Below are 26,291 nucleotides of genomic sequence, written 5' to 3'. Positions count from 1 at the left end.
TTTGCCTGTGAAGCTGTCTGGTCCTGGACTTTTGTTTGTTGGAAGATTTTTTTTTTTTTTTTTTTATCTTTGGTACGTGGGCCTCTCACCGTTGTGGCCTCTCCCGTTGCGGAGCACAGGCTCCGGATGCACAGGCTCAGCGGCCATGGCTCACGGGCCCAGCCGCTCCACGGCATGTGGGATCTTCCCGGACTGGGGCACAAACCTGCGTCCCCTGCATCAGCAGGTGGACTCTCAACCACTGCGCCACCAGGGAAACCCTGTTGGAAGATTTTTAGTCACAGTTTCAATTTCAGTGTTTGTGATTGGCCTGTTCATATTTTCTGTCTCTTCCTGGGTCAGTCTCGGAAGGTTGTGCTTTTCTAAGAATTTGTGCATTTCTTCCAGGTTGTCCTTTTTTTTGGCATTCAGTCGCTTGTAGTAGTCTCTTAGGATGCTTTGTATTTCTGTGGTGTCTGTTGTAACTTCTCCTATTTCATTTCTAATTTTATTGATGAGTCCTCTCCCTCCTTTTCTTGATGAGTCTGGCTAATGGTTTATCAATTTTGTTTATCTTCTCAAAGAACCAGCTTTTAGTTTTATTGATCTCTGCTATTGTTTTCTGTATTTCTGTTTCATTTATTTCTCCTCTGATCTTTATGATTTATTTCCTTCTACTAACTTTGAGTTTTATTTGTTCTTCTTTCTCTAGTTCCTGTAGGTGTAAGGTTAGATTGTTTATTTGTATTTCTTGTTTCTTGTTTCTTGTTCCCTCTTAGAACTGCTTTTGCTGAATCCCATAGGTTTTGGATCATCATGTTTTTGTTGTAATTTGTCTCGAGGTACTTTTTAATTTCCTGTTTGATTTCTTCAGTGATCCTATTTAGTAATGTATTGTTTAGCCTCCAGATGTTTGTGTTTTTTACGTTTTTTCCCCTGTTATTGATTTCTAATCTCATAACATTGTGGTCAGAAAAGATTCTTGATATGATTAAAATTTTCTTAAATTTACTGAGGCTTGATTTGTGACCCAAGATGTGAACTGTCCTGGAGAATGTTCCGTGTGCACTTGAGAAGAAAGTGTAATCTGCTGTTTGTGGATGGAATGTCCTATAAATATCAACTAAATCTATCTGGTCTATTGTGTCATTTAAAGCTTCTCTCCTTATTTATTTTCATTTTGGATGATCTGTCCATTGTGTAAGTGACGTGTTAAAGTTTCCCACTATTATTGTGTTACTGTTGATTTCCTCTTTTATAGCTGTTAACGGTTGCCTTATGTGTTGAGGTGCTCCTATGTTGGGTGCATATATATTTATAATTGTTATATCATCTTCTTGGATGGATCCCTTGATCATTATGTAGTGTCCTTCTTTGCCTCTTGTAATGTTTTTTTTTTGGCGGTACATGGGCATCTCACTGCTGTGGCCTCTCCTGTTGCGGAGCACAGGCTCTGGAAGCGCAGGCTCAGTGGCTATGGCTCACAGGCCTAGCCGCTCTGCGGCATGTGGGATATTCCCAGACTGGGGCACAAACCCGTGTCCCCTGCATCGGCAGGCAGACTCTCAACCACTCTGCCACCAGGGAAGCCCTCTTGTAACGTTCTTTATTTTAAAGTCTTTTATCTGATATGAGTATTGCTACTCCAGCTCTCTTTTGATTTCCATTTGCATGGAATATCTTTTTCCATCCTCTCATTTTCAGTCTCTATGTGTCCCTAGGTCTGAAGTGGGTCTCTTTTAGACAGCATATATTATATGGGTCATGTTTTTGTATCCATTCAGTGAGCCTGTGTCTTTTGGTTGGACATTTAATCCATTCACGTTTAAGGTAATTATCGATATGTATGTTCCTACTACCATTTTCTTAATTGTTTTGGGTTTGTTTTTGTAGGTCTTTTTCTTCTCTTGTGTTTCCCCTTTAGAGAAGTTCCTTTAGCATTTGTTGTAGAGCTGGTTTGGTGGTGCTGAATTCTCTTAGCTTTTGCTTCTCTGTAAAGCTTTTGATTTCTTCATTGAATCTGAATGAGATCCTTGCTGGGTAGAGTAATCTTGGTTGTAGGTTCTTCCCTTTCATCACTTTAAATGTGTCATGCTACTCCCTTCTGTCTTGTAGAGTTTCTGCTGAGAAATCAGTTGTTAACCTTATGGGAGTTCCCTTGTATGTTATTTGTCTTTTTTCCCTTGCTACTTTCAATAATTTGTCTTTAATTTTTGTCAGTTTGATTACTACTGTGTGTCTTGGTATGTTTCTCCTTGGGTTTATCCTTCCTGGGACCCTCTGCACTTCGTGGACTTGGGTGGCTATTTCCTTTCCCATGTTAGGGATGTTTTTGACTATAATCTCTTTAAATATTTTCTCGGGTCCTTTCTCTCTCTCTTCTCCTTCTGGGACCCCTATAATGCGAATGTTGTTGTATTTAATGTTGTCTCAGAGGTCTCTTAGGCTGTCTTCATTTCTTTTTTTTTTTTTTTTATTTTTTTTTATTTTTTTATTTTTTTTTATTTTTTTTTTTTTTTAACATCTTTATTTGAGTATAACTGTTTTACAATAGTGGGTTAGTTTCTCCTTTACAACAAAGTGAATCAGTTATACATATACATATGTTCCCATAACTCTTCCCTCTTTTGTCACCCTCCCTCCCACCCTCCCTATCCCACCCCTCTAGGTGGTCACTAAGTACAGAGGTGAACTCCCTGTGCTATGCTGTATCTTCCCACTAGCTATCTAATTTACATTTGGTAGTGTGTATATGTCCCTGCCATTCTCTCACATCGTCACAGCTTACCCTTCCCCCTCCCCATATCCTCAAGTCCATGCTCTAGTAGGTCTGTGTTTTATTCCCTCCTACCACTAATCTCTTCATGACATTTTTTTTTTTTTTTTTTTTTTTTTAGATTCCATATATATGTGTTAGCATACGGTATTTGTTTTTGTCCTTCTGACTTACTTCACTCTGTATGACAGATTCCAGGTCTATCCACCTCATTACAAATAACTCAGTTTCATTTCTTTTTATGGCTGAGTAATATTCCATTGTATATATGTGCCACATCTTCCTTATCCATTCATCTGTTGATGGACACTTAGGTTGCTTCCATGTCCTGGCTATCGTAAATAGAGCTGCAATAAACATTTTGGTACATGACTCTTTTTGAATTATGGTTTTCTCAGGGTATATGCCCAGTAGTGGGATTGCTGGGTCATATGGTAGTTCTATTTGTAGTTTTTTAAGGAACCTCCATACTGTTCTCCATAGTGGCTGTATCAATTTACATTCCCACCAGCAGTGCAAGAGTGTTCCCTTTTCTCCACACCCTCTCCAGCATTTATTGTTTCTAGCGTTTTTGATGATGGCCAATCTGGCCGGTGTGAGATGATATCTCATTGTAGTTTTGATTTGCATTTCTCTAATGATTAATGATGTTGAGCATTCTTTCATGTGTTTGTTGGCCATCTGTATATCTTCTTTGGAGAAATGTCTATTTAGTTCTTCTGCCCATTTTTGGATTGGGCTGTTTGTTTTTTTGTTATTGAGCTGCATGAGTTGCTTATAAATTTTGGATATTAATCCTTTGTCAGTTGCTTCATTTGCAAATATTTTCTCCCATTCTGAGGGTTGTCTTTTGGTCTTGTTTATGGTATCCTTTGCTGTGCAAAAGCTTTTAAGTTTCATTAGATCCCATTTGTTTATTTTTGTTTTTATTTCCATTTCTCTAGGAGATGGGTCAAAAAGGATCTTGCTGTGATTGATGTCATAGAGTGTTCTGCCTATGTTTTCCTCTAAGAGTTTGATAGTGTCTGGCCTTACATTTAGGTCTTTAACCCATTTTGAGTTTATTTTTGTGTATGGTGTTAGGGAATGTTCTAATTTCATACTTCTACAGGTAGCTGTCCAATTTTCCCAGCACCACTTATTGAAGAGGCTGTCTTTTCTCCAATGTATATTCTTGCCTCCTTTATCAAAGATAAGGTGACCATATGTGTGTGGGTTTATCTCTGGGCTTTCTATCCTGTTCCATTGATCTATATTTCTGTTTTTGTGCCAGTACCATACTGTCTTGATTACTGTGGCCTTGTAGTATAGTCTGAAGTCAGGGAGCCTGATTCCTCCAGCTCCATTTTTCGTTCTCAAGATTGCTTTGGCTATTCGGGGTCTTTTGTGTTTCCATACAAATTGTGAAATTCTTTTTTCTAGTTCTGTAAAAAATGCCAGTGGCAATTTGATAGGGATTGCATTGAATCTGTATATTGCTTTGGGTAATACAGTCATTTTCACTATGTTGATTCTTCCAATCCAAGAACATGGTATATTTCTCCACCTATTTGTATCATCTTTAATTTCTTTCATCAGTGTCTTATAGTTTTCTGCATACAAGTCTTTTGTCTCCTTAGGTAGGTTTATTCCTAGATATTTTATTCTTTTTGTTGCAATGGTAAATGGGAGTGTTTTCTTAATTTCATTCTCAGATTTTTCATCATTAGTGTATAAGAATGCCAGAGATTTCTGTGCATTAACTTTGTATCCTGCTACTTTACCAAATTCATTGATTAGTTCTAGTAGTTTTCTGGTAGCATCCTTAGTATTCTCTATATATAGTATCATGTCATCTGCAAACAGTGACAGCTTTACTTCTTCTTTTCCTATTTGGATTCCTTTTATTTCTTTATTTTCTCTAATTGCTGTGGCTAGAACTTCCAAAACTATGTTGAATAAGAGTGGTGAGAGTGGGCAACCTTGTCTTGTTCCTGATCTTAGTGGAAATGGTTTCAGTTTTTCACCATTGAGAACAATGCTGGCTGTGGGTTTGTCATATATTGCCTTTATTATATTGAGGAAAGTTCCCTCTATGCCTACTTTCTGCAGGGTTTTTATCATAAATGGGTGTTGAATTTTGTCAAAAGCTTTCTCTGCATCTATTGAGATGATCATATGGTTTTTCTCCTTCAGTTTGTTGATATGGTGTATCACGTTGATTGATTTGCGTATATTGAAGAATCCTTGCATTCCTGGAATAAACCCCACTTGATCATGGTGTATGATCCTTTTAATGTGCTGTTGGATTCTGTTTGCTAGTATTTTGTTGAGGATTTTTGCATCTATGTTCATCAGTGATATTGGCCTATAGTTTTCTTTCTTTGTGACGTCTTTGTCTGGTTTTGGTATCAGGGTGATGGTGGCCTCGTAGAATGAGTTTGGGAGTGTTCCTACCTCTGCTATCTTTTGGAAGAGTTTCAGAAGGATAGGTGTTAGCTCTTCTCTAAATGTTTGATAGAATTCGCCTGTGAAGCCATCTGGTCCTGGGCTTTTGTTTGTTGGAAGATTTTTAATCACAGTTTCAATTTCAGTGCTTGTGATTGGTCTGTTCATGTTTTCTATTTCTTCCTGGTTCAGTCTTGGCAGGTTGTGCATTTCTAAGAATTTGTCCATTTCTTCCAGGTTGTCCATTTTATTGCCATAGAGTTGCTTGTAGTAATCTCTAATAATCTTTTGTATTTCTGCAGAGTCAGTTGTTACATCTCCTTTTTCATTTCTAATTCTATTGATTTGAGTCTTCTCCCTTTTTTTCTTGATGAGTCTGGCTAATGGTTTATCAATTTTATTTATCTTCTCAAAGAACCAGCTTTTACTTTTATTGATCTTTGCTATTGTTTCCTTCATTTCTTTTTCATTAATTTCTGATCTGATCTTTATGATTTCTTTCCTTCTGCTACATTTGGGGTTTTTTTGTTCTTCCTTCTCTAATTGCTTTAGGTGCAAAGTTAAGTTGTTTATTCGAGTTGCTTCCTGTTTCTTAAGGTATGATTGTATTGCTATAAACTTCCCTCTTAGAACTGCTTTTGCTGTATCCCATAGGTTTTGGGTCGTCGTGTCTCCATTGTCATTTGTTTCTAAGTACTTTTTGATTTCCTCTTTGATTTCTTCAGTGATCACTTCGTTATTAAGTAGTGTATTGTTTAGCCTCCATGTGCTTGTATTTTTTACAGATCTTTTCCTGTAATTGATATCTAGTCTCATAGCGTTGTGGTCAGAAAAGATACTTGATACGATTTCAATTTTCTTAAATTTGCCAAGGCTAGATTTGTGACCCAAGATATGATCTATCCTGGAGAATGTTCCATGGGCACTTGAGAAAAATGTGTATTCTGTTGTTTTTGGATGGAATGTCCTATAAATATCAAGTAAATCCATCTTGTATAATGTATCATTTAAAGCTTGTGTTTCTTTATTTATTTTCATTTTGGATGATCTGTCCATTGGCGAAAGTGGGGTGTTAAAGTCCCCTACTATGATTGTGTTACTGTCGATTTCCCCTTTTATGGCTGTTAGTATTTGCCTTATGTATTGAGGTGCTCCTATGTTGGGTGCATAAATATTTACAATTGTTATATCCTCTTCATGGATCGATCCCTTGATCATTATATAGTGTCCTTCTTTGTCTCTTGTAATAGTTTTTATTTTAAAGTCTATTTTGTCTGATATGAGAATTGCTACTCCAGCTTTCTTCTGATTTCCATTTGCATGGAATATCTTTTTCCATCCCCTCACTTTCAGCCTGTACGTGTCCCTAGGTCTGAAGTGGGTCTCTTGTAGACAGCATATATATGGGTCCTGTTTTTGTATCCATTCAGCCAGTCTGTGTCTTTTGGTGGGAGCATTTAATCCATTTACATTTAAGGTAATTATTGATATGTGCGTTCCTATTACCATTTACTTAATTGTTTCAGGTTGTTCTTGTAGGTCTTTTCCTTCTCTTATGTTTCTTGCTTAGAGAAGTTCCTTTAGCATTTGTTGTAAAGCTGGTTTGGTGGTGCTGTACTCTCTCAGCTTTTGCTTGTCTGTAAAGGTTTTAATTTCTCCATCAAATCTGAATGAGATCCTTGCTGGGTAGAGTAGTCTTGGTTGTAGGTTTTTTTCCTTCATCACTTTAAATATGTCCTGCCACTCCCTTCTGGCTTGTAGAGTTTCTGCTGAAAGATCAGATGTTAGCCTTATGGGGATTCCCTTGTGTGTTATTTGTTGTTTTTCCCTTGCTGCTTTTAATATGTTTTCTTTGTGTTTAATTTTTGACAGTTTGATTATTATGTGTCTCGGCGTGTTTATCCTTGGGTTTATCCTGTATGGGACTCTCTGTGCTTCCTGGACTTGGTTGACTATTTCCTTTCCTATATTAGGGAAGTTTTCAACTATAATCTCTTCAAATATTTTCTCAGTCCCTTTCTTTTTCTCTTCTTCTTCTGGGACCCCTATGATTCGAATGTTGGTGCGTTTAATGTTGTCCCAGAGATCTCTGAGACTGTCCTCAGTTCTTTTCATTCTTTTTTCTTTCTTCTGCTCTGCAGTAGTTATTTCCACTATTTTATCTTCCAGGTCACTTATCCGTCCTTCTGCCTCAGTTATTCTGCTACTGATCCCGTCTAGAGTATTTTTCATTTCATTTATTGTGTTGCTCATCGTTACTTGCTTCCTCTTTATTTCTTCTAGGTCCTTGTTAACTGATTCTTGCAATTTGTCTATTCTATTTCCAAGATTTTGCATCATCTTCACCATCATTATTCTAAATTCTCTTTCAGGTAGATTGGCTATTACCTCTTCATCTGTTAGGTCTGGTGTGCTTTTATCTTGTTCCTTCATCTGCTGTGTGTTTTTCTGTCTTCTCATTTTGCTTATCTTACTATGTTTGGGATCTCCCTTTTGCAGGCTGCAGGTTCGAATTTCTATCTATTTTTGGTGGCTGTCCCCAGTGGCTGAGGTTGGTTCAGTGGGTTGAGCAGGTTTCCTGGTTGGGGGGACCAGTTCCCCTGTTCTGGTGGATGAGGCTGGATCCTGTCTCCCTGGTGGGTAGGTCCACGTCTGGGGGCGTGTATGGGGATGTCGGTAGCCTTACTGTGATTCTAGGCCGCCTCTCTGCTAATGGATGGGGCTGTAGACCTGTCTCGCTCTTTGTTGGGGATAGGGTGTCCCGCACTGTTTGTTGCTGGTCCTTGAGTGAAGCTGGGTCTTGGTGTTGAGATGCAGATCTCTGGGAGATTTTCGCCGTTTGATATTACGTGGAGCTGAGAGGTCTCTTGTGGACCAGTGTCCTGAGGTTAGTTCTCCCACCTCAGAGACACAGCCTTGACACCTGGCTGGAGTGCCAAGAGCCTTTAATCCACACGGCTCAAAACAAAAGGGAGAAAAAAGTAGAAAGTCAAGAAAGGAAGGAAGAACGGAGGAAGGGAGGGAAGGAAGGAAGAAAGGAAGGGAGGGAGGAAGAAAGGAAGGGAGGAAGAAAGGAAGGGAGGAAGGAAGGAGGGAATAAAGAAAGGAAGGGAGGGAGGAAGAAAGGAAGGGAGGAAGGAAGGAGGGAATAAAAGGAAGGGAGGGAGGAAGAAAGGAAGGGAGGAAGGAAGGAGGGAATAAAGAAAGGAAGGGAGGGAGGAAGGAAGGAGGGAATAAAGAAAGGAAGGGAGGGAGGAAGAAAGGAAGGGAGGAAGGAAGGAGGGAATAAAGAAGGGAGGGAGGAATAAAGGAAGAGAGGGAGGAAGAAAGGAAGGGAGGGAGGAAGAAAGGAAAGGAGGAAGGAAGGAGGGAATAAAGGAAGGAAGGGAGGGAGGAAGAAAGGAAGGGAGGAAGGAAGGAGGGAATAAAGGAAGGAAGGGAGGGAGGAAGAAAGGAAAGGAGGAAGGAAGGAGGGAATAAAGAAAGGAAGGGAGGAAGGAAGGAGGGAATAAAGGAAGGAAGGGAGGAAGGAAGGAAGGGAGGAAGGAAGGAAGGAGGGAAATAGGAAAAGGAGGGAAGAAAGGAAGAAAGAAAGGGGAGAAGACAAAATAAAGTAGGGTAAAATACTGTTATTAAAATAACAAAATAATTATTAAGAAGAAGAATTTCTATTAAAGAAAAAAAAAAAAAAAAAAAAAAAAAAAAAAAAAAAAAAAAAGGTCGGTCTAACCCCAGGACAAATGGTGAAAACAAAGCTACACAGACACAATCTCACACAGCAGCACCCAAATACACACTCACAAAAAGAAAAAAGGGGAAAATAATAGTATATCTTGCTCCCAAAGTCCACTTCCTCAACCTGGGATATTTCGCTGTCTATTCAGGTTTTCCACAGATGTAGGGCACTTCAAGCTGACTGTGGAGCTTTAACCTGCTGTTTCTGAGGCTGCTGGGAGGGACCACCCCCTCTCTTTGTTCGCACAGCTCCTGGGGCTCAGCCCTGGACCTGGCCCCGCCTCTGCGCGCAGGTCGTCCGAGGGCGTCTGCCCTTCGCTCAGAGAGGGCGGGGTCAAAGGAGCAGCGTTAACGGAGCAGTTGATTCGGGGGCTCTGGCTCACTCAGGCGGTGGGTGGGGGGGCACGGATGTGGGGCGAGTCCGTGGCGGCAGAGGCCGGCGTGACGCTGCACCGGCCCGAGGCACGCCGCGCGTTTTCCCGGGGAAGCTGTCCCAGGATCCCGGGACCCCGGCGCTGGCGGGCTGCACAGGCTCCCGGGAGGGGCGGTGTGGAGAGTGACCTGCGCTCGCACACAGGCCTCTTGGTGGCGGCAGCAGCAACCGTAGCGCCCCACACCCGTCTCTGTTGTCCGCGCCGACAGCCGCAGCTCGCGCCCGTTTCTGGGGCTCCTTTATGTGGTGCCCTTAATTCCCTCTCCTCGCGCCCCAGGAAGCGAAGAGGCAAGAAAAAGTCTCTTGTCTCTTCGGCAGCTCCGCGCCCGTTTTTGGAGCTCCTTTAAGCGGCGCGCTTAAACCCCTCTCCTCGCGCAGCAGGAGGTAAAGAGGGAAGAAAAGGTCTCTTGCCTCTTCGGCAGCTCCAGACTTCTCCCGAACTCCCTCCCGGCCAGCCGTGGTGCGCTAACCCCTTCAGGCTGTTTTCGCTCTGCCAACTCCAGACCTTTCCCTGGGATCCGCCCGAGGCTCAGTTCCCAGCCCCGCCCGCCGCGGCGGATGAGCAGACAAGCCTCTCGGGCTGGTGAGTGCTGATCGGCACCGATCCTCCGTGCGGGAATCTCCCCGCTTTGCCCTCCGCACCCTGTTGGCTGTGGTCTCCTCCGCGGCTCTGAAGCTTCCCTCTCCGCCACCCGCAGTCTCCTCCCGCGAAGGGGCTTCTAGTGTGCGGGAACCTTTCCTCCCTCTCGGCTCCCTCCCACTGGTGCAGGTCCCGTCCCTATTCTTTTGTCTCTGTTTATTCTTTATTCTTTTGCCTTAACAAGGTACGTGGGGGGGTTTCTTGCCTGAGGTCTGAGGTCTGAGGTCTTCTGCCAGCGTTCGGTGGGTGTTCTATAGGAGAAGTTCCACGTGTAGATGTATTTCTGATGTATCTGTGTGGAGGAAGAGTGATCCCCGCGTCTTACTCTTCCGCCATCTTCTCGCTCCTCTCTGTCTTCATTTCTTTTCATTCTTTTTTCTATTCTGTTCCACGGCAGTGAATTCCACCATTCTGTCTTCCAGGTCACTTGTCCTTTCTTCTGCCTCAGTTATTCTGCTATTGATTCCTTCTAGTGTATTTTTCATTTCAGTTTGTTCTTTAATCCTTCCAGGTGTTTGTTCTTTAATTCTTCTAGGTCTTTGTTAAACATTTCTTGCATCTTCTTGATCTTTGCCTCTGTTCTTTTTCCGAGGTCCTGGATCATCTTGACTATCATTATTCTGAATTCTTTTTCTGGAAGGTTGCCTATCTCTACTTCATTTAGTTGTTTTTCTGGTTTTTTTTTGTTTTTTTTTTTTTTTTTGCGGTACGCGGGCCTCTCACTGTTGTGGCCTCTCCTGTTGTGGAGCACAGGCTCCGGACGCGCGGGCCCAATGGCCATGGCTCACGGGCCCATATGCTCCATGGCATGTGGGATCTTCCTGGACCAGGGCACAAACCCGCGTCCCCTGCATCGGCAGGCGGACTGTCAACCACTGTGCCACCAGGGAAGCCCTGGGGTTTTATCTTGTTCCTTCATCTGGTATGCAGCCCTCTGCCTTTTGATCTTGTCTATCTTTCTGTCTGAATTAATTTTTGTATATGGTATAAGGTAAAGGTCCAAGTTCATTCTTTTGCATGTGGTTATCCAGTTTTCCCAGCACCATTTGTTGAAAAGAATGTCCCTTCCCCATCAAATGTCTTGGCAAAAATCATTTGACCGTATACATGAGGGTTTATTTCCAAGTCTACACGTCGGTCCCTCAGATGTAATAGTTAGAACTCTCTCTACTCACACCCAGTCCTGTGCCAGGAGCTCTGTGTGTGCTCCCTTCTTCACCCTTCACAGCTCCCAAGAGTTAGGTGCCCTTACTACTCCCAGTTGATAGATGAGGAAACTGAGGTGCTGAGAGCCAAGCTCATCACCCTTGAACCACATCAGAGAGGTGATGGGGCCAGGGCACAAGCCAGGTTGTTGACCTCTAAATCTGTGTTCTAAAGTTACATCATGTGACCCAAGGATGCCCCTGTACCCCCATCCTTACCCACCCCAAGTCATGCTCACGTCTAGACCAGCTTCCTTTGTAATTAATTCAGGCCTGTTGAGCCCACAGTCCAGTGGGGAACACTCAATAGACTGTGAAGAGTGCTGAAATAGACATCGGTTCTGAGTGCCAAAGGTGCAGCTGGGGGAGCCCAAGAGGGCTTCTTGGAGGAGGTGACATTTGAGTGCATTTTAGAAAGATGAGTGAGTCTGCTGGGGCTGGGGGGAGGGATAGTGTGCAGAGGGGATCAAACATGCAAGGGAGGGAGTCTGGAAGGGGCAGGACCTGTGGAAGGCTGCAGTTGGCCAGAATGGAAGGAGGCAGGGCTGAGGTGGGGGCCCCAACTGTGAGGACCCTGGAAGACCACACTGTGTGTTTGACCTTAACCTTGGGGCCAGCAGAGAAGTGGGGGAGGTCGTGATCAGATTCTCATTCTGGAAACCAGTGTGTGGAGGAGGGTGTGGAGAGGAGAGCCTGGGGCCTGAGTGAGGTGGGGGCCGCCCGGTGAACAGGAGCCCAGTCACCATTGGCTGGTCTTGGGGGCCATTGGTTGTGAGGCACAGAGGGAAGACACCCAGGATGACCTCAGGTTTCTGGCTGGCGCTGGTGACAGCCAAGGAGATGAAGAATTCAAGGGGAGGAGCAATTTAGGGGGAGAGGCTAGGAGTGTGGTTTATTGCATTTGAAAAAGGTGTAGCCCTCTGCCTGGGGAACTGCCCCTGGGCCGTCCTGGGGACCTGCCTGTGGTCCACACTCCTCTCAAGCGATTTGTCAGACCCAGAGCTTGGGATCAGGGTGTGACCTGAGCCGGATTAGCTGAGGGTCCTCCCGGGTGATGGGTCCTCTTCTCCCACGGGGCTGTAGCTCCACCCCTGCTGGTGTGCCAGCCCTGGGCCAGTTCCTTCTGAGAAACGCAGGGGTGAGGGAACACCCTCCCTGCCACGATCCCGCTAGGGCCCAGTCATGGAGATGGGTCTGATTGAGAGAAGAGCAGAGTTGGGTAGGGTTTTGGTCTTTCGTTCATTTAGCATCGTCCACGGGGCGCCTCCTAGGTGGAAAAGCTATTGCTCTTGGGGATTAGGGAGCTTCTTGTCTGGTGGGGAGCAGATGTGAACAAGTGGGGACGCGGATGGATGGGTTGGATGAGTAGGTGGAGGTCGACTTTGGGGCTCTGAAAGGACCGTGCAGGCTGTTGGGGTGACTGAGGGGGCTCCAGGAAGGCGTTGGAGCCCTGGGGGGAGGGTTATGAGGGAGGCTGGCAAGCAGGTGGGGTCAGGCACTGGGGGACCTTGTAGAGGTGGGGAAGCTTTCGGTTTTTATTTTGAGTACAAGGGAGCCAGGAAGAGACTGAAGCCCAGGAATTACACAAACAGGATGTGCTCACACTTATACTTTCCCATGGCCTCTCTGGCTACCAGCGAGGAGGAAAAGGAGGGGCTGCTGCAGTGGAGGTGGGAGGTGCTGGAGGCCTGGGTTGGTGCTGGTGCAGGGGCTGCAGGGTAGGCGCATCCAGAGGGGGGTGCGCAGGGGCGTGGTCTGGAGGGTGACTGTGGGGAGGAGCCCTGCCCTGCAGAGTGATCTTAACGGGCCTCGGTTTCCCCGAGTAAAGGGGGGCTTACTTCAGGTGAGCAGTGTCCACACTGGGTTCCCCAGAGCTGGGTGTTTCCAAAGTGCCTGGGGGCTGCTGCCGGGTGGAGGGAGAGCCAGCGAGGCCCCAGCGTAGGCCTGTCCTATACCCACCCCTCGCCCTGCCAGCCCCAGTTACGTGACAGCTATGTTTTATGGGTTAGAGTCCTGGATAAGGTGTCCTTTGAAGCAAGGTTCCTGCTGCTTAAACAATAAGCACCTCGGGAGCCCTGGCCTCAGAGATACAGAGGAACGCCCTTGTTCCCTGCCCCCATCTGAGAACCAAGGAGTGGTCAGGGCCTGGGCCTTGAGGCCAGTGCGGCCCTTGGTGTGGGTGAACCTGTTGCCGGGGCTGGAGGGCCCCCCAACCTTGGTCTTCTCTCTGCTCATCCCCCTCCTCCGGTCCCAGGTGGTGATGAAGGTGGTGCAGCTGCTGCCTGATGGACACCGCGTGAAGAAGGAGGTGGACGCGGCGCTGGACACGGTCAGTGAGACCATGACGCCCATGCACTACCACCTGCGGGAGATCATCATCTGTACCTACCGCCAGGTGAGCCCCGGCCCCGGCCCGGGTGTCGTCCCCACCTGCAGAGCCGAGGAGGCGGCCACCGTGGGTGTGAGAGCTGGGGGCCCCACGGGACCTGCGGGGGCTCTTGTCACTTCTTCACCTTCTGGAAGCAGAGGTGATCCCTGACATGGAAATATGGCCAGCCTGGCTCGTCCTGGCTGCGTTCTATGTTTTTATTTTTTATTTTTTTTGCGGTACGTGGGCCTCTCACTGTTGTGGCCGCTCCCGTTGCGGGGCACAGGCTCCGGACGCGCAGGCTCAGCGGCCACGGCTCACGGGCCCAGCCGCTCCGCGGCACGTGGGATCTTCCCGGACCGGGGCACGAACCCGCGTCCCCTGCATCGGCAGGCGGACTCTCAACCACTGCGCCACCGGGGAAGCCCCTGGCTGCGTTCTAGAGCGCCCGGTGTGGTGTGTGCGGGAGTGAGGTTCAGGGTATTTAGCAGCTGCTGCGGCTCTCGGACCCATCAGGGATGTGACCAGGCAGAAGGAGCACCCTGTCCTAGATCCCTGTGGTGCCAGGCATTCACCCTCCAGTTTCTGGGCTATGGGGGCCCTGGGGTTCCTGGGCAAGAGGCAGGTTGGTAGATGAGTCCTGGAGAGTGGCTGTTTAATATCCGTTCAGTGTTTTCACAGCTGATGCTGCCTGAGGGACTGGGCATTCAGTAATACAAATCAGAAGTTTCCTAAAGAAGTCCAGATTTCATATAAACATTCAGATTTTTAGCCTATCTAGAAAAAAATGTGCCCTCCAGTCGGCTGTGGTTCCCCGTGCTCTATCACATGTGGCCCAGCTGGTGCGGTCATGTAACCCGCCGGGCCGCTCTGGGCATCAGACTCTGTGGCCTCTGGCCTCTGTGTGAAGCACACTGACCTGTTCTTCTGTTCTTCTCTGGCCCAGTGAACTTGCTGGCTGCTGGAGAAGAAGAGGGTGCTGGGGTGGGAGGGAGCAGCTGTGGGAGGAGCCGAGAAGACTGAGCCTGAAGTGAGGGAGCACCCCTCTGGGTGCCGACCTTGTGCTCTCTGCTGTGGGCCAGCAGTCCCCAAGGTCAGCTTCCGCCTGTGGCCCCTGCAGAGAAGAGGCAGCTCCAAGCCAGCCCCATGCACAGCCTGCACCTGGCACATGTTGTGAATGGCTGATCCAGGCCAACCTTTGCTTAGGGTCACCGGTCAGACCATGGTTGGGAAAAAGCGTGTTGGGCTAGAGGCAGGCCTTCTGGGGTCAGGTTATGCCCAAGATCAGAGGTCACTTGGAAGGGCTGCCAAATTTGGGGTGGGGAAAGGGGTTAAGGAGTTGCAGAAAATGGACTTTGCTGAGCTTTGGAAGATGGGCTCATTTTCCCCAGGGCCAGCAGCACCATTGTATATCCCCTTCGGAGTTGCCTGTGGGTCTCACTCATGGTGGTCTCGTATGCTGCCACCAGGTGGCAGCAGTGAACTGAGAGCCTGAGCTCCTCCTTTCAGGACACCCCGAGAGGGCGGAGAACTGACGCTTCCATTTCTCTCTGTAGCTGGAGGCCCGAGTAGTTGAAAAAGGATGCCTAGCCCTGCTTCAGAGCACCATAGGCCCTCTCCCCACACTGACCACACTCTGTCAGAATCCCCCTCTCCACAGCCCCTTCCTTTCGGCCCTGCTAGCTCTTCACTGCCTATAGGCATTTCAGGGACCGCCCCCCACAAAGGTGATAGGCCCTCCCCTCCTCTGAGCTCTGCAGCCATGGATGTTCATTGTGGGGCACACCGAGGGTGCAGCAGGGAGCATCAAGGGGACGTGAGCCTTGGGAAGAGAGGAGAGGTCCCACAGAGCTGGCCTTGAACAGTCCCCAAGTAATGAGAGCCAGGCGAAGGCGCTTCAGGTGGGAGGGAGCGCCTGGGCGAAGGCCAGGAGGCTGAAAGTTGCGGAGCAAGTTCAGAAGCAGTGAAGGCGCTTCGGTGCCCGCGAACACAGTTGTGTTGGAAGTTGTCAGAGGTGAGGCTGGGTGGGTGAGTTAGCTCTACTCTGTTGGCAGCGGGAGGGAAGGGTGGTGTGGTTGGGGCTATGTTCAGCAGTAGATGCTCTGGCTGCCTTTGGGGTGTGGGGTGTTTTAATGGAAGCAGAGCCAACAGAGAACTCTCACTCCCTCCCCGCCAGGCCAGCCCCCTCGTCTCCGTTCCAAAGGCTGGGATGGTGCCAACCTCTGCAGTGGGAGGAGGGGAATCCCTGAGACCCATTCCTGGGCTTCCTGGTGTTGGTGATGGAGGGATAAAGGTCCAGGGGCAGAAGCAAGATGTAGAGCCATTCCCCAATGTGGCCACCAGGTGGCACCAGCGAGCTGGCATCAAACTCAAAAGAGCTGAAGAGGAGGGGGGCCTGAGACACCCTCTAATCCAGTTCTTCTCACCCTGGCTGCGTGATCGATTCACCTTGGAGCTTTAAAACAGGCCCATGCCTGAGCTCCATCCCCAGAGTCTGATTTAGTTGGTCTGCTATGGGGACCGGGGCATGGAGCTTTTCTTAAAGTAACTTAAGTGATTCCAAAGTACAGTCAAGGTTAAGTACCACGTGCTCTAAGCAGGGGTCCCCAACTTTAATGAGGTTCAGGATCACCTGGAGGACTTGTTAAAATGCATATTGCTGGGTCCACCCCAGGCTTTTGGTTCTGTAGGTCTGGGTGTCTAGCAAGCTCCTAGATGATGCTGATGGTCCTGGGCGGGGACTGCACTGCGGATTCTGATGCTGTAGTGTCTTGCTCTCTTGCTCTCTCCTTTTTATAACAGCTTTATTGAGATGTAACTCACACACTACACAAGTCACTTATTTAAAGTGTGCAAGGCAATGGTCTTCAGTACATTCATGGAGTTGTGTAACCATCGTTACCACAATCAACTTTAGAACATTTTCATCACCCCAAAAAGAAACCTCTTGTACCCATCAGTAGTTGTTGCCCATTTCCCCCTCTCCAAGCTCTAGGCAACTGCCAATCTACTTTTGGTCTCTGGGGATTTGCCTATTCTGGATGTTTCATATAAATGGAATTATACAATATTTGGACCTTTGTGACTGGCTTCTTTTACTTTGCATAGTATTTTTGAGGTTTATCCACATTGTAGCATGTATCAGTATTTCACTCCTTTTCTTTTTTTTTTGCTGTACGTGGGCCTCTCACTATCGTGGCCTCTCCCGTTGCGGAGCACAGGCTCCGGACGCGCAGGCTCAGCGGCCATGATTCATAGGCCTAGCCGCTCCGCAGCATGTGGGATCTTCCTGGACAGGGGCACGAACCCGTGTCCCCTGCATCGGCAGGCAGACTCTCAACCACTGTGCCACCAGGGAAGCCCTTTCACTCCTTTTTATGACTGAATACTATTCTGTTGTGTGGATATATCACATTTTGTTGATCTCTTCATCAGTTGACGGACATTGGGTTGTTGCCGTTTTCTCACTATTATGAATATAAAGCTGCTGTGAACATTCATGTATAAGTATTTGTGTGGACGTGTTTTCAGTATACACAGGAGTGGAATTGCTGGGTCATATTATAACTTTAGGTTTAATCTTTTGGGGAACTGCCAGACTGTTTTCAAAAGTGGCTGCACCATTTTATATTCCTATCAGCAGTGTGTGAAGATTCCAATTTCTCCACATCCTTGCTAACACTGGTGATTGTCCTTTTTGAAAAATTTAAAAAATTTTTATTTATTTTTTTGGCCAGGCTGCGTGGCTTGTGGGATCTTAGGATCTTAGGTCCCTGACCAGGGATTGAAACCACACCCTCGGCAGTGAAAGTGCAGAGTCCTGACCACTGGACCGCCAGGGAAGTCCCTGGTGATTGTCCTTTTTGATTTTAGCTATCCATTATAGCTGTAGCCCAGATAATTCTGTGGCTTCTTAGCTGGTCACTGAGAACTTTTGTGGGTGAAATGGGGCCTGGAGTCCTCGCTCCCTGCATGGGAGACTGTGCATCTCTCTGCGCCTCTAGGAGGTCGTGTCTGGGTGCTCTGGCAGAGAGTGGAGTGGATGGGGGTCCCTAAGGTCCCTGAGTGGGGGTCAGGCAGGTCCCAGAGGGAGGGGAGAGTGTGCAGAGCGCTCTTGCTGTCAGAGTCAGCTGTGAGGAGGCAGGGAATCAGTTTGGGGGTTGCCATCTTTTTTTTTTTTTTTTAAATTTAATTAATTAATTAATTAATTTTTGGTTGCATTGGGTCTTCGTTGCTGTGCAGGGCCTTTCTCTAGTTGTGGCGAGCGGGGGCCACTCCTCACTGCAGTGTGCGGGCTTCTCATTACAGTGGCTTCTCTTGTTGCGGAGCACGGGCTCTAGGCACGTGGGCTTCAGTAGTTGTGGCATGCGGGCTTCAGTAGTTGTGGCTTGTGGGCTCTAGAGCTCAGGTTCAGTAGTTGTGGCACATGGGCTTAGTTGTTCTGTGGCATGTGGGATCTTCCCGGACAAGGGCTCGAACTCATGTCTCCTTCATTGGCAGGAGGTTTCTTAACCACTCTGCCACCAGGGAGGTCCCGGGGATTGCCATCTTAACAATAGTCACTCTTCTGATCCATGAAAAAAATGAGGTATCTTTCCATTTGTATCGGTCTTCTTTAATTTCTTACATGATGTTTTGTAGTTTCCAGAGTATAAGTTTTGTACTTCTTTTGTTAAATTTATTCCTAAGTATTTTATTATTTTTATGCTATTATAAATGGAATTAATTTCTTAGTTTTATCTTTTTAGTTTGTTCATTGCTACTGTATAGAAATACAACTGATATTTGTATATGGATCTTCTGTCTTGCAACCTTGTAGAACTCGTTCATTAGTTTTAATACTTTTATTTTTTTAGTGAATTCCTTAGAATTTTCTATATACAAGATCATGTCATCTGCAAGTAGAGATATTTTATTTTTTTATTTCCAGTCTGCATGCCTTTTATTTGATTTTCTTGTCTGATTGCCCTGGCAAAATCTTCCTGTACAATGTCGACTAGAAGTGGCAAGAGCAGACATCTTTGTCTTGTTCCTGATCTTAAGAGGAAACCTTTCAGTCTCTCACTGTTAAGTATGATATCAGCTGTGGGTTTGTCACAGATATCCTTTGAGGAAGTTCTCTCCCATTCTTGGTTTATTTTGCTTTTTAATGAAGAGATGTTAAGTATTGTCAAATGCTTTTTCTCTATCCATTGAGATGATTCTATGGTTTTTGCCCTTTATTCTATTGGTATAGTATATTGTTGGAATTAATTTTTGGTTATTAAACCAAGCTTGCATCCCTGGGATAAATCCTATTTGGTCACGGTGTACGATCTTCTTTATATGTTGCTACATTTGGTTTGTGGAGGATTTTTGCATCAAATTCATAAAAGCTATTGATCTGTTGAGTTCTTTTCTTATGATGTGTTTGGCATCAGGGTAATATTGGCCTCATACAGTGTTACCCTGTCATGGGGAGACAGAAACCTAGGGAGGGAGAGAGGGTATCACAAGTGTGTTAGTCAGCTTGGGCTGGCATACCAGACTACCACAGATTGCATGGCTTAACCAACAGAAATTTATTTTCTCACAGTTCTGGAGGCTGGCAAGTCCAAGATCAAGGTTCTGGCTGATTGAGTTTCTAGTGAGGGCTCTCATTCTGGCTTATATACAGCCGCCTTCTCACTGTGTCCTCACATGGCCTCTGTGTGTGTGTGTGTGTGTGTGTGTGTGTGTGTGTGTGTGTGTGTGTGTGTGTGTGTGTGTTTTGTGTGTACGGAGAGAAGGGAAGGGAGGGAGGGGGCTCTCTGCTATTTCTTCTTATAAGGACACTAATCTCAGAGGTCGTCTAGCCTGGAAGTGCTGTTAGAGAACAAAGAAAGAATCCAAAGACCTTATTCCTAGCCCAGGTTTCACAGACCAGTGTTAACAAAGGGAAGGATCTTTCAAGGGCTGCCAGTGTGTAACCTTGTTAAATGTGTTCATTTTAAAGGAAGGAAGGAAGTAAAGAAGCAAAAATTTAAAAACCCAACTACCATCTAACATGGTTGGCATTTTAGAAAAGAAAGGATATTTTAGTACCAGAAAAGTAGGATGGGTGTTCTCAGAATAGAGGACAGTCCTTGAAAAGATTTATATTTGTAAATTCCTGTGGAGTTGTGAGACTGGTCATAGACCTAGATTTGGGAATTGCTACGAGGCCACTGTTTACTTTAGTCAGAAAGGCAGAATGCCTCCTTCAGGGTCACCCTGCACTCGCCCCGGCCTGACTGGACCCAGAGCCCCTGTCCTACCTGAGGTCAGGGTGATCTGAGCTGTCCCAGCTGCCTCCAGATTTGAAGGGGCATCTGGCCAGCTAGGTGTGTGTGTGCGGACCCTGGAATGGGTCCCCCCCACCTACAGGCTGGACTAACGCTGCTTCCTTGCAGGGCTGTGTGTGGGAAGGACACAGTAAATGCTCGAAGATGGGAGGTCCCAAGGAGCATTGTAGGGCACAGTGTCCTGTGATGTTCTTCCTAGCTTCAAACCCCCTGAACAGCCTCTCAGATTTTAGGGCCAAGGGGACTTAGAGAGCATGTGACCTCTCTGTTTACAGATGAGCAGGAGAGCGGACTGCCCAGGGTCCCACGTGAGTTGATGGCAGATCAGGGATGAGAGGCAAAGATCCTTACTCCCAGCCCCGAGCCCCTCCCCTGACCACGATGCCCTTGACCCCAGGTCTCAGTCCATGTTGCCCTGGTGGGCTGTGGTGGGCTTGCTGAGGCTCCAGAGGCAGCTGCTTCCTCTACCCTTTCCCTCTGATGGACTGACTCCTCTGGAAATTGGCAGCCATGTCTCACCCCTGGTACCTGGCTGTTTATTTAGACCCCTGCCCTCTGGTTTCAAGCCGGAAGCCCCTGGCTGCTCTCCGGTGCAGCCTGCAGTTGTCTGCTCAGAGCAGGCCAGGTGCTGCATGTGCAGGTGACTCTCATTCATGTGGTTGGACACCCAGGACCTCTGAATGGAAATGGACCTGAGCCCAGGCTCAGGTTGGGGGTGTATCGCCTACATGGGCTCCATTTGCCAGGGAATGTTCCAGGTCCTGTCCACATTCTGCCCATCAGAAGGTTTCCTCCCAGGATCCCACAGCCTTGGGATTCTGAGCCTCTCAGCAGCACGTGCTCCTCAGCTTCCTGCCCTGCACCTCAGATCCCCCAAACAGTGCATTTCCCTTCCCTGGCCCTGCCAGGTCCAGCAGTCAGCTTACACCTTAATCACAAGCAATTAAGAAAACGGCTCCTGGAACTTGGCGAGTGCACTTCTGCCAGCAGTAAAGCTATTTCAGGGCCGTTGGTGGAGAAGAGCAGGAGGATATGGAGGTTGCTGTTCTGTCGTGGAGCAGAAAGGAGGGCTCAGAGTGTGTGGAAGTCTCTGTCTGCACGGTGAAGTCACACAACAGCGATGAGGACTGTTTGTAGCTTGTTTGTTGTTGTGGAAATGATATTAGACCATTACCCAGCCTCCCAGGGATGGTTTCAGTTTTCTTTCTCTTTCTCGTCTTTTTTTTTGCGGTACGCGGGCCTCTCACTGCTGTGGCCTCTCCCGTTGTGGAGCACAGGCTCCGGACGCGCAGGCTCAGCGGTCAAGGCTCACGGGCCCAGCCGCTCCGCAGCACGTGGGATCCTCCCGGACCGGGGCACAAACGCGCGCCCCCTGCATCGGCAGGCAGACTCTCAACCACTGTGCCACCAGAGAAGCCCTCTTTCTGGTCTTTGTGCACGTGCGCTCACATCCTTTCACAGGGGTGATTGCGGTGTGTACACAAGCTGTCCTGCTTATTCACCTGGATGACGTTCTTGCATTTAAACATGTGCTCAGTCAGCACATGCTTACTGAGCGCCTGTCCTGTGTCTGGGGATGGAACAGTGAGTGAAGCTTCATTGAGCTTATATTCTAGTAGAATGAGGAGAGGCTCATTAATAAATAGTTTGAGCTCATGGACACTTTTTAGCCTGTCTGTTGAAGAGCCTCTACATCATCCTATCATGTCGGCATAGTACCTGGTTGAGTGGATGTACTCCAGCATCACCTGCTCTTCCTGTGGAGGTGGCCCATGAGATTATGTCCTGTTGTTCTCTGGGCAGGTGCCCAGACATGAGCCTCACAGCACATGCTGCTCTTTCATCCATGTGGATTGTTTCTGTAGGCTGATTCTTAGAAGTAGGATTATTGACTGAGTTGAAAAATAGGAACATATTTTTTCAAATTATTTTGGAAAATTTCAAACAGAACAATTCAAAGTAGGGAGAATAATTTCACAGACCCTTGTGTGCCCACCTCCCAGCTTTAGGAATCAGGGCCAGTCTTATTTCATCTGAAGCCCTACCAATGCCACCCACTACCCCAACTGGATTATTTTGAAACAAGTCCCAGACCTCATATTACTTCCTCTATAAATATTTCAGCATATCCATCAAAGAAGGGATCTTTTTAAAAAGACCATCATAGGGACTTCCCTGGTGGTCCAGGGGTTAGGACGCTATGCTTCCACTGCAGAGGTCACGGGTTCGATCCCTGGTTGGGCAACTAAGATCCCGCAAGCTGCGGCGTGGCCAAAAAAAAGACCATCATAACGCCATTATCACACCTAAAACGACAGTGATTTCTCATCCTTCAATACCTAGTCAGTGTTAGATTTTCTTACTGATCTCACGACATATTTCTGCAGTTGGAGCAGGGCCCAAACAAGATCCACAGGTGGCATCTGGCTCATGAGGCCCTTACGTCTCAATGAATCTCGAACATTTCTCCTCCTTTCCTCCCCTGAAATGAATGTGATGAGGTAACCGGGTTATCTTCCTGGGCGTCCTACAGTCTGGATCTTGCTGATTGTACCTGTGGAAACGTTTAGTTGAGCCTGTGTTGCAGTTCCTGTGCTTCTTGTAAGTGGGTAGAGCAGAGGCTTGATCAGATTTGGCTTGGTTTGGGCCGGCACAGCCACGGGTGGTGCCGTGTGCTGCCACGGGGGCCTGGGATGTCCTGTGGTCTCTACTGTGACCTGGCAGCTACTGTGCTCATCCCCTGGATTCCTTATTTCATTGGGGGTTTGCAAAATGGTGATACACCGGCTCTCTCATTCCCTCTGCATTAGTTAATTGCTGTACTTCCAGAAAGAGACTTCCCCGAGATGCAGTGAGGGCAGGGAGGCAGGGCCGGTGGTTGCTTGCTTTTCCCTTGGATTTACCCGTCCCCAGGGGAGTTTTGGGAGATGCTTCTCTAAAGCCGAGGGGAGGTACTCAGTAAGCCCTAATGTTCCTCCAGACTCGGATGGCACTGGAGTCTGTGATGAGGGTCTGGGGTGACTGGGTGGGGGTGGGCCGGGAGAGGGCAGACTGAGAGGCTCATGAGGGGAGGCTGGGAGTTGCTGGAGGCCATTGCTGGAGGCCGGGGGGCCAAGGACACATGGGGCCTGGGTGGTGTCCACGCCAGGCTCAGAACCAGCCTGGGAGGTGTCCACGCCAGGCTGACTGTACATTTTCACATCCACAGTCTGGCTCAGTCTTCCCTGTGTGCCTGTGCCTGACCAAGGCAGCTTGTAACATTACCTCCATTTGAGGAAGGGAGGCCCTGGGCTTGTCTGAGGACACACAGCTGGTAGATGATGTCAGGAGGAGAGCACGACTCCAGCCCGCGACTCCCATATCAGGCCCTCTCCATTTTGCCACACTGCCGCCCAAGGAAGAGGGGGCAGTTTCACCTCCCTTGCCCATCTGCAGCCCCACTGGGGGAAAGCATAAGGCCTGGAAGCCATGGTCCTTGCCCCTGTGTTCCCTGCCTGAGTAAGGGGAGGAGCCCAGAGGACAAGAAGACATCCCACACTCGGGTCATGGCTGTAAAAGGGCATGGGACCAAACCCGCACACACATTTTCCGTGGAGGCAGACCTGCCCCGGTGTAGCAGTTAGGACGCCTCTCTTTGCCGAGACCTGTCTCAGGCTGCCTGGCCTCTGGGGGCTGCAGCCCGTGATGCCTCCTCCATTCCTATAGAGGCAGTGAGTTTGGGTCAGGGCCTGATCACCCCATGTGTGTGAGGGGGCCTCAATGCTCAGGGTATTTTTTTAAATGCCTCAATAGGAAAAAAGAGAAAATCCTTTGAACTAAGCTACTCCATGAGTTTGGAATAGAGGTGAGAGGGATGGGCCCCGGACTGAGGAGAATCTAAGGGGCCCCCAACCCACAGTGGTGACACCATCTGGTGAATGAGTTGTTTCCTGCTGGGCCTGGAAAGGGAAAATATTTGTGACAGAAACCAAGGTCAGGGCTCCAGAAGGAAGTCCTGTTAGAATCATTAATGCCAGGGGCACTTTGCCTTAGCCTTGGCTAGTGACATTAATTCTGTGTTAGTTCTATGTTTAAGACAGTCTGATGTGTCTCCCGTCTGTCCCTTCAGAAAGTTTGAGGAAAATCTGAGGTGAAGGTAACCCCACGGAGAGACGTAAAACGTCCTTTGGTCTCAAATTGAGATTTATTTTATAGACAATGATGCTTTAACTTTGAGCTGTGCTTTTTGAGTTTTCTAAGAACTTCCCTCTCTTTCCTCTGGTCCTCAGAGCAGCTGGTGAGGAGGTGAGGGTGGGTTTTATTAGACCCATTTTCCTGAGGAAGACACTGAGGCCTAATGAAGTTTTGTGACCAGCTGGAGGCAGGATTAGCACCAGTCTCCCAACTTCTTGGCCTGCATTCCTTTCCTTCGCTGTGGTGGCCACGACCCAGGGGACAGTTCTCTTGTGGCAGAAAAAAAGGGCTGGCAAGGAAGCCACTGGCCCTTCTTGGTTGCACTGCCCTGGGTTGATGCAGAGTTGCTAAGAGGTCAAAGAGATCCAGCTCAGCGCCGCAAGGACGAAGATTATTTCTTTTTTAAAAATAAATTTATTTATTTATTTATTTTTGGCTGTGTTGGGTCTTTGTTGCTGCATGGGCCTTCTCTAGTTGCGGTGAGCGGGGGCTACTCTTCATTGCGGTGCGCGGGCTTCTCACTGCGGTGGCTTCTCTTGTTGCGGAGCATGGGCTCTGGGCGCACGGGCTTCAGTAGTTGTGGCACGCGGGCTCAGTAGTTGTGGCTTGCGGGCTCTAGAGTACAGGCTCAGTAGTTGTGGCGCACGGGCTTAGTTGCTCTGCGGCGTGTGGGATCTTCCCGGTCCAGGGATTGAACTCGTGTCCCCTGCATTGGCAGGTGGATTCTTAACCACTGCACCACCAGGGAAGTCCCGAAGAATATTTCTTAAGAGAAATGTAGAGAGAGACAGCTCTGGCCCTGAGCCTCAAGTGGGGTCTCTCTCTGTCTCTCTAAGACTCCGGCTTGGCCAAAGTTGTTCCCTGGAGACCTCATTCTGGTAGGTAAAGTGTCTCAGGCTGTGCAATTAGAGCAACCCTGGAATGCTGTGAGCTGTCGCGTAAAATATGATGGAAGAAAAAGGTTGCTTCCCAAGGCTCTTTCACACCAGGCCAAAATAGAGCCAGTGGATTGGTGAGCAGCTTTCATTCAGATGGAGTGTGTGTGGGTGTGGGTCTTCGTGTGTAAGTGTGAGTGTGCGTGTGAGAGTGTGTGAGTAGGCTCATGTTCTTAGTAGCTGAGACCTCCCTTGCTTTCCCTTCCTTCCCATCATACGGCTGAGCTGGAACCACTTCCACCCTCCAGGGGGACTGTGCTGGTTTGTTCGACGGCATCCATCCAGTGAACACTGACAGGGTGCCAGGTGTGGTTTCTGAATGTGCGCCATCAGGCTTGGGATTTTCAGTGGTTTGGGAGGGGTTCGGATCTCAACCCCACCATCTGCCTGCCTCCCGCCTAGCCCCGCACCCTCTGCGTCTCCTGAGACCCCGCCTCTGTGCTTATTGCTGTCATTGTCAAGTTTGCGGTTGTGACTAAAGGTGCCTCTTTCTGCTGCTCATCTCTGTTCCACGTGCAAGGGCTCATCCCCGAAACCCTCACTCAGACCCTGCCTGGCACAAGTAGGGCTTCACAGATGTCTGCCTGTGAGCAGATGGAAAGTGGACAGTTGAATAAGTCATTGTGTGATTAAATAGGAAACCCGCCCCCTACCATCTCTGTATCTTTTGGTTCTTTGGCCACATCGTTGGTCTCCAGGAGAGGGCGCTCTTCTCCAGCAACCAAAAGAGCCCTGGGAGGGGGCTGGAAACCCCGGTTCTAGCTCAGGCTCTGCTAGTAACTTCTGGCACAGCCTTGGGCAAATCACTTTGACCTGCCTGGGCCTCTGCTTTTCCATCTGTCACCCGGGGTCACTACTGCTGCCCCGCCTGCCTTGAGGGGTGGCGGTGAGCACCTGCCTGGGTACCGGTGAGGTGGGAGTGGGGTGTACGGTGGCCGGGAAACCAGGCTGACTCCCTTGGTTATGTGTAGGGACAGCGGGCTCCTGAGGCCAGGACCGTGTCTGGTCAGCCCTGAATCCCAGAGCCTGGTCTCAGGGTGAACGATGTTTGTTGGATGAACATCAGAGAAGCACATGGTGCCAGGTTTAGCCCCTTCATGCTTTGAAAGTGCTGATCAAAATATGACATCTTTGGAAAATCGGTTACCCGCCTCTGGGGCGAGGGCCCCTTTCTACCTTCTGGGGACTAGGCGTGGAAAGCACCCTTGGGCTTGAGGCCCCTCAAGCCCACACAGGCCTGAGGATGGAGTCTGCAGGGACTCATGCAAAACCCCCAAGGAGAGGGGTGGCGTTCAATGTTGAGAAGAAGGGTGGGGTC

General features: G+C 48.1%; 1 protein-coding gene across 16 annotated transcripts in view; it reads left to right on the top strand.

Annotated features, from left to right (window-relative positions):
- Positions 1–26,291, top strand: part of PALD1 (phosphatase domain containing paladin 1) — a 118,804-nt gene that overhangs the window by 56,627 nt on the left and 35,886 nt on the right. For 15 of the 16 annotated variants that reach the window (XR_010838941.1, XR_010838943.1, XR_010838940.1 and 12 more), the window contains exon 18: positions 13,450–13,590. Coding sequence is in view for 11 of the 16 variants with exons in the window: in XM_067025454.1 (XP_066881555.1) it covers positions 13,450–13,590 (141 nt within the window). In the remaining 5 variants the exon portion in view is untranslated. Of the gene's footprint in view, positions 1–13,449; positions 13,591–24,874; positions 25,083–26,291 lie in introns of those variants that run through there. The other variant, XM_067025453.1, reaches the window with a different exon arrangement.

This window comes from Kogia breviceps, chromosome 2, assembly GCF_026419965.1.
Source record: "Kogia breviceps isolate mKogBre1 chromosome 2, mKogBre1 haplotype 1, whole genome shotgun sequence".
NCBI classification, from domain to species: domain Eukaryota; kingdom Metazoa; phylum Chordata; class Mammalia; order Artiodactyla; family Physeteridae; genus Kogia; species Kogia breviceps.
This window is presented reverse-complemented; position numbering and strand designations above follow the sequence as displayed.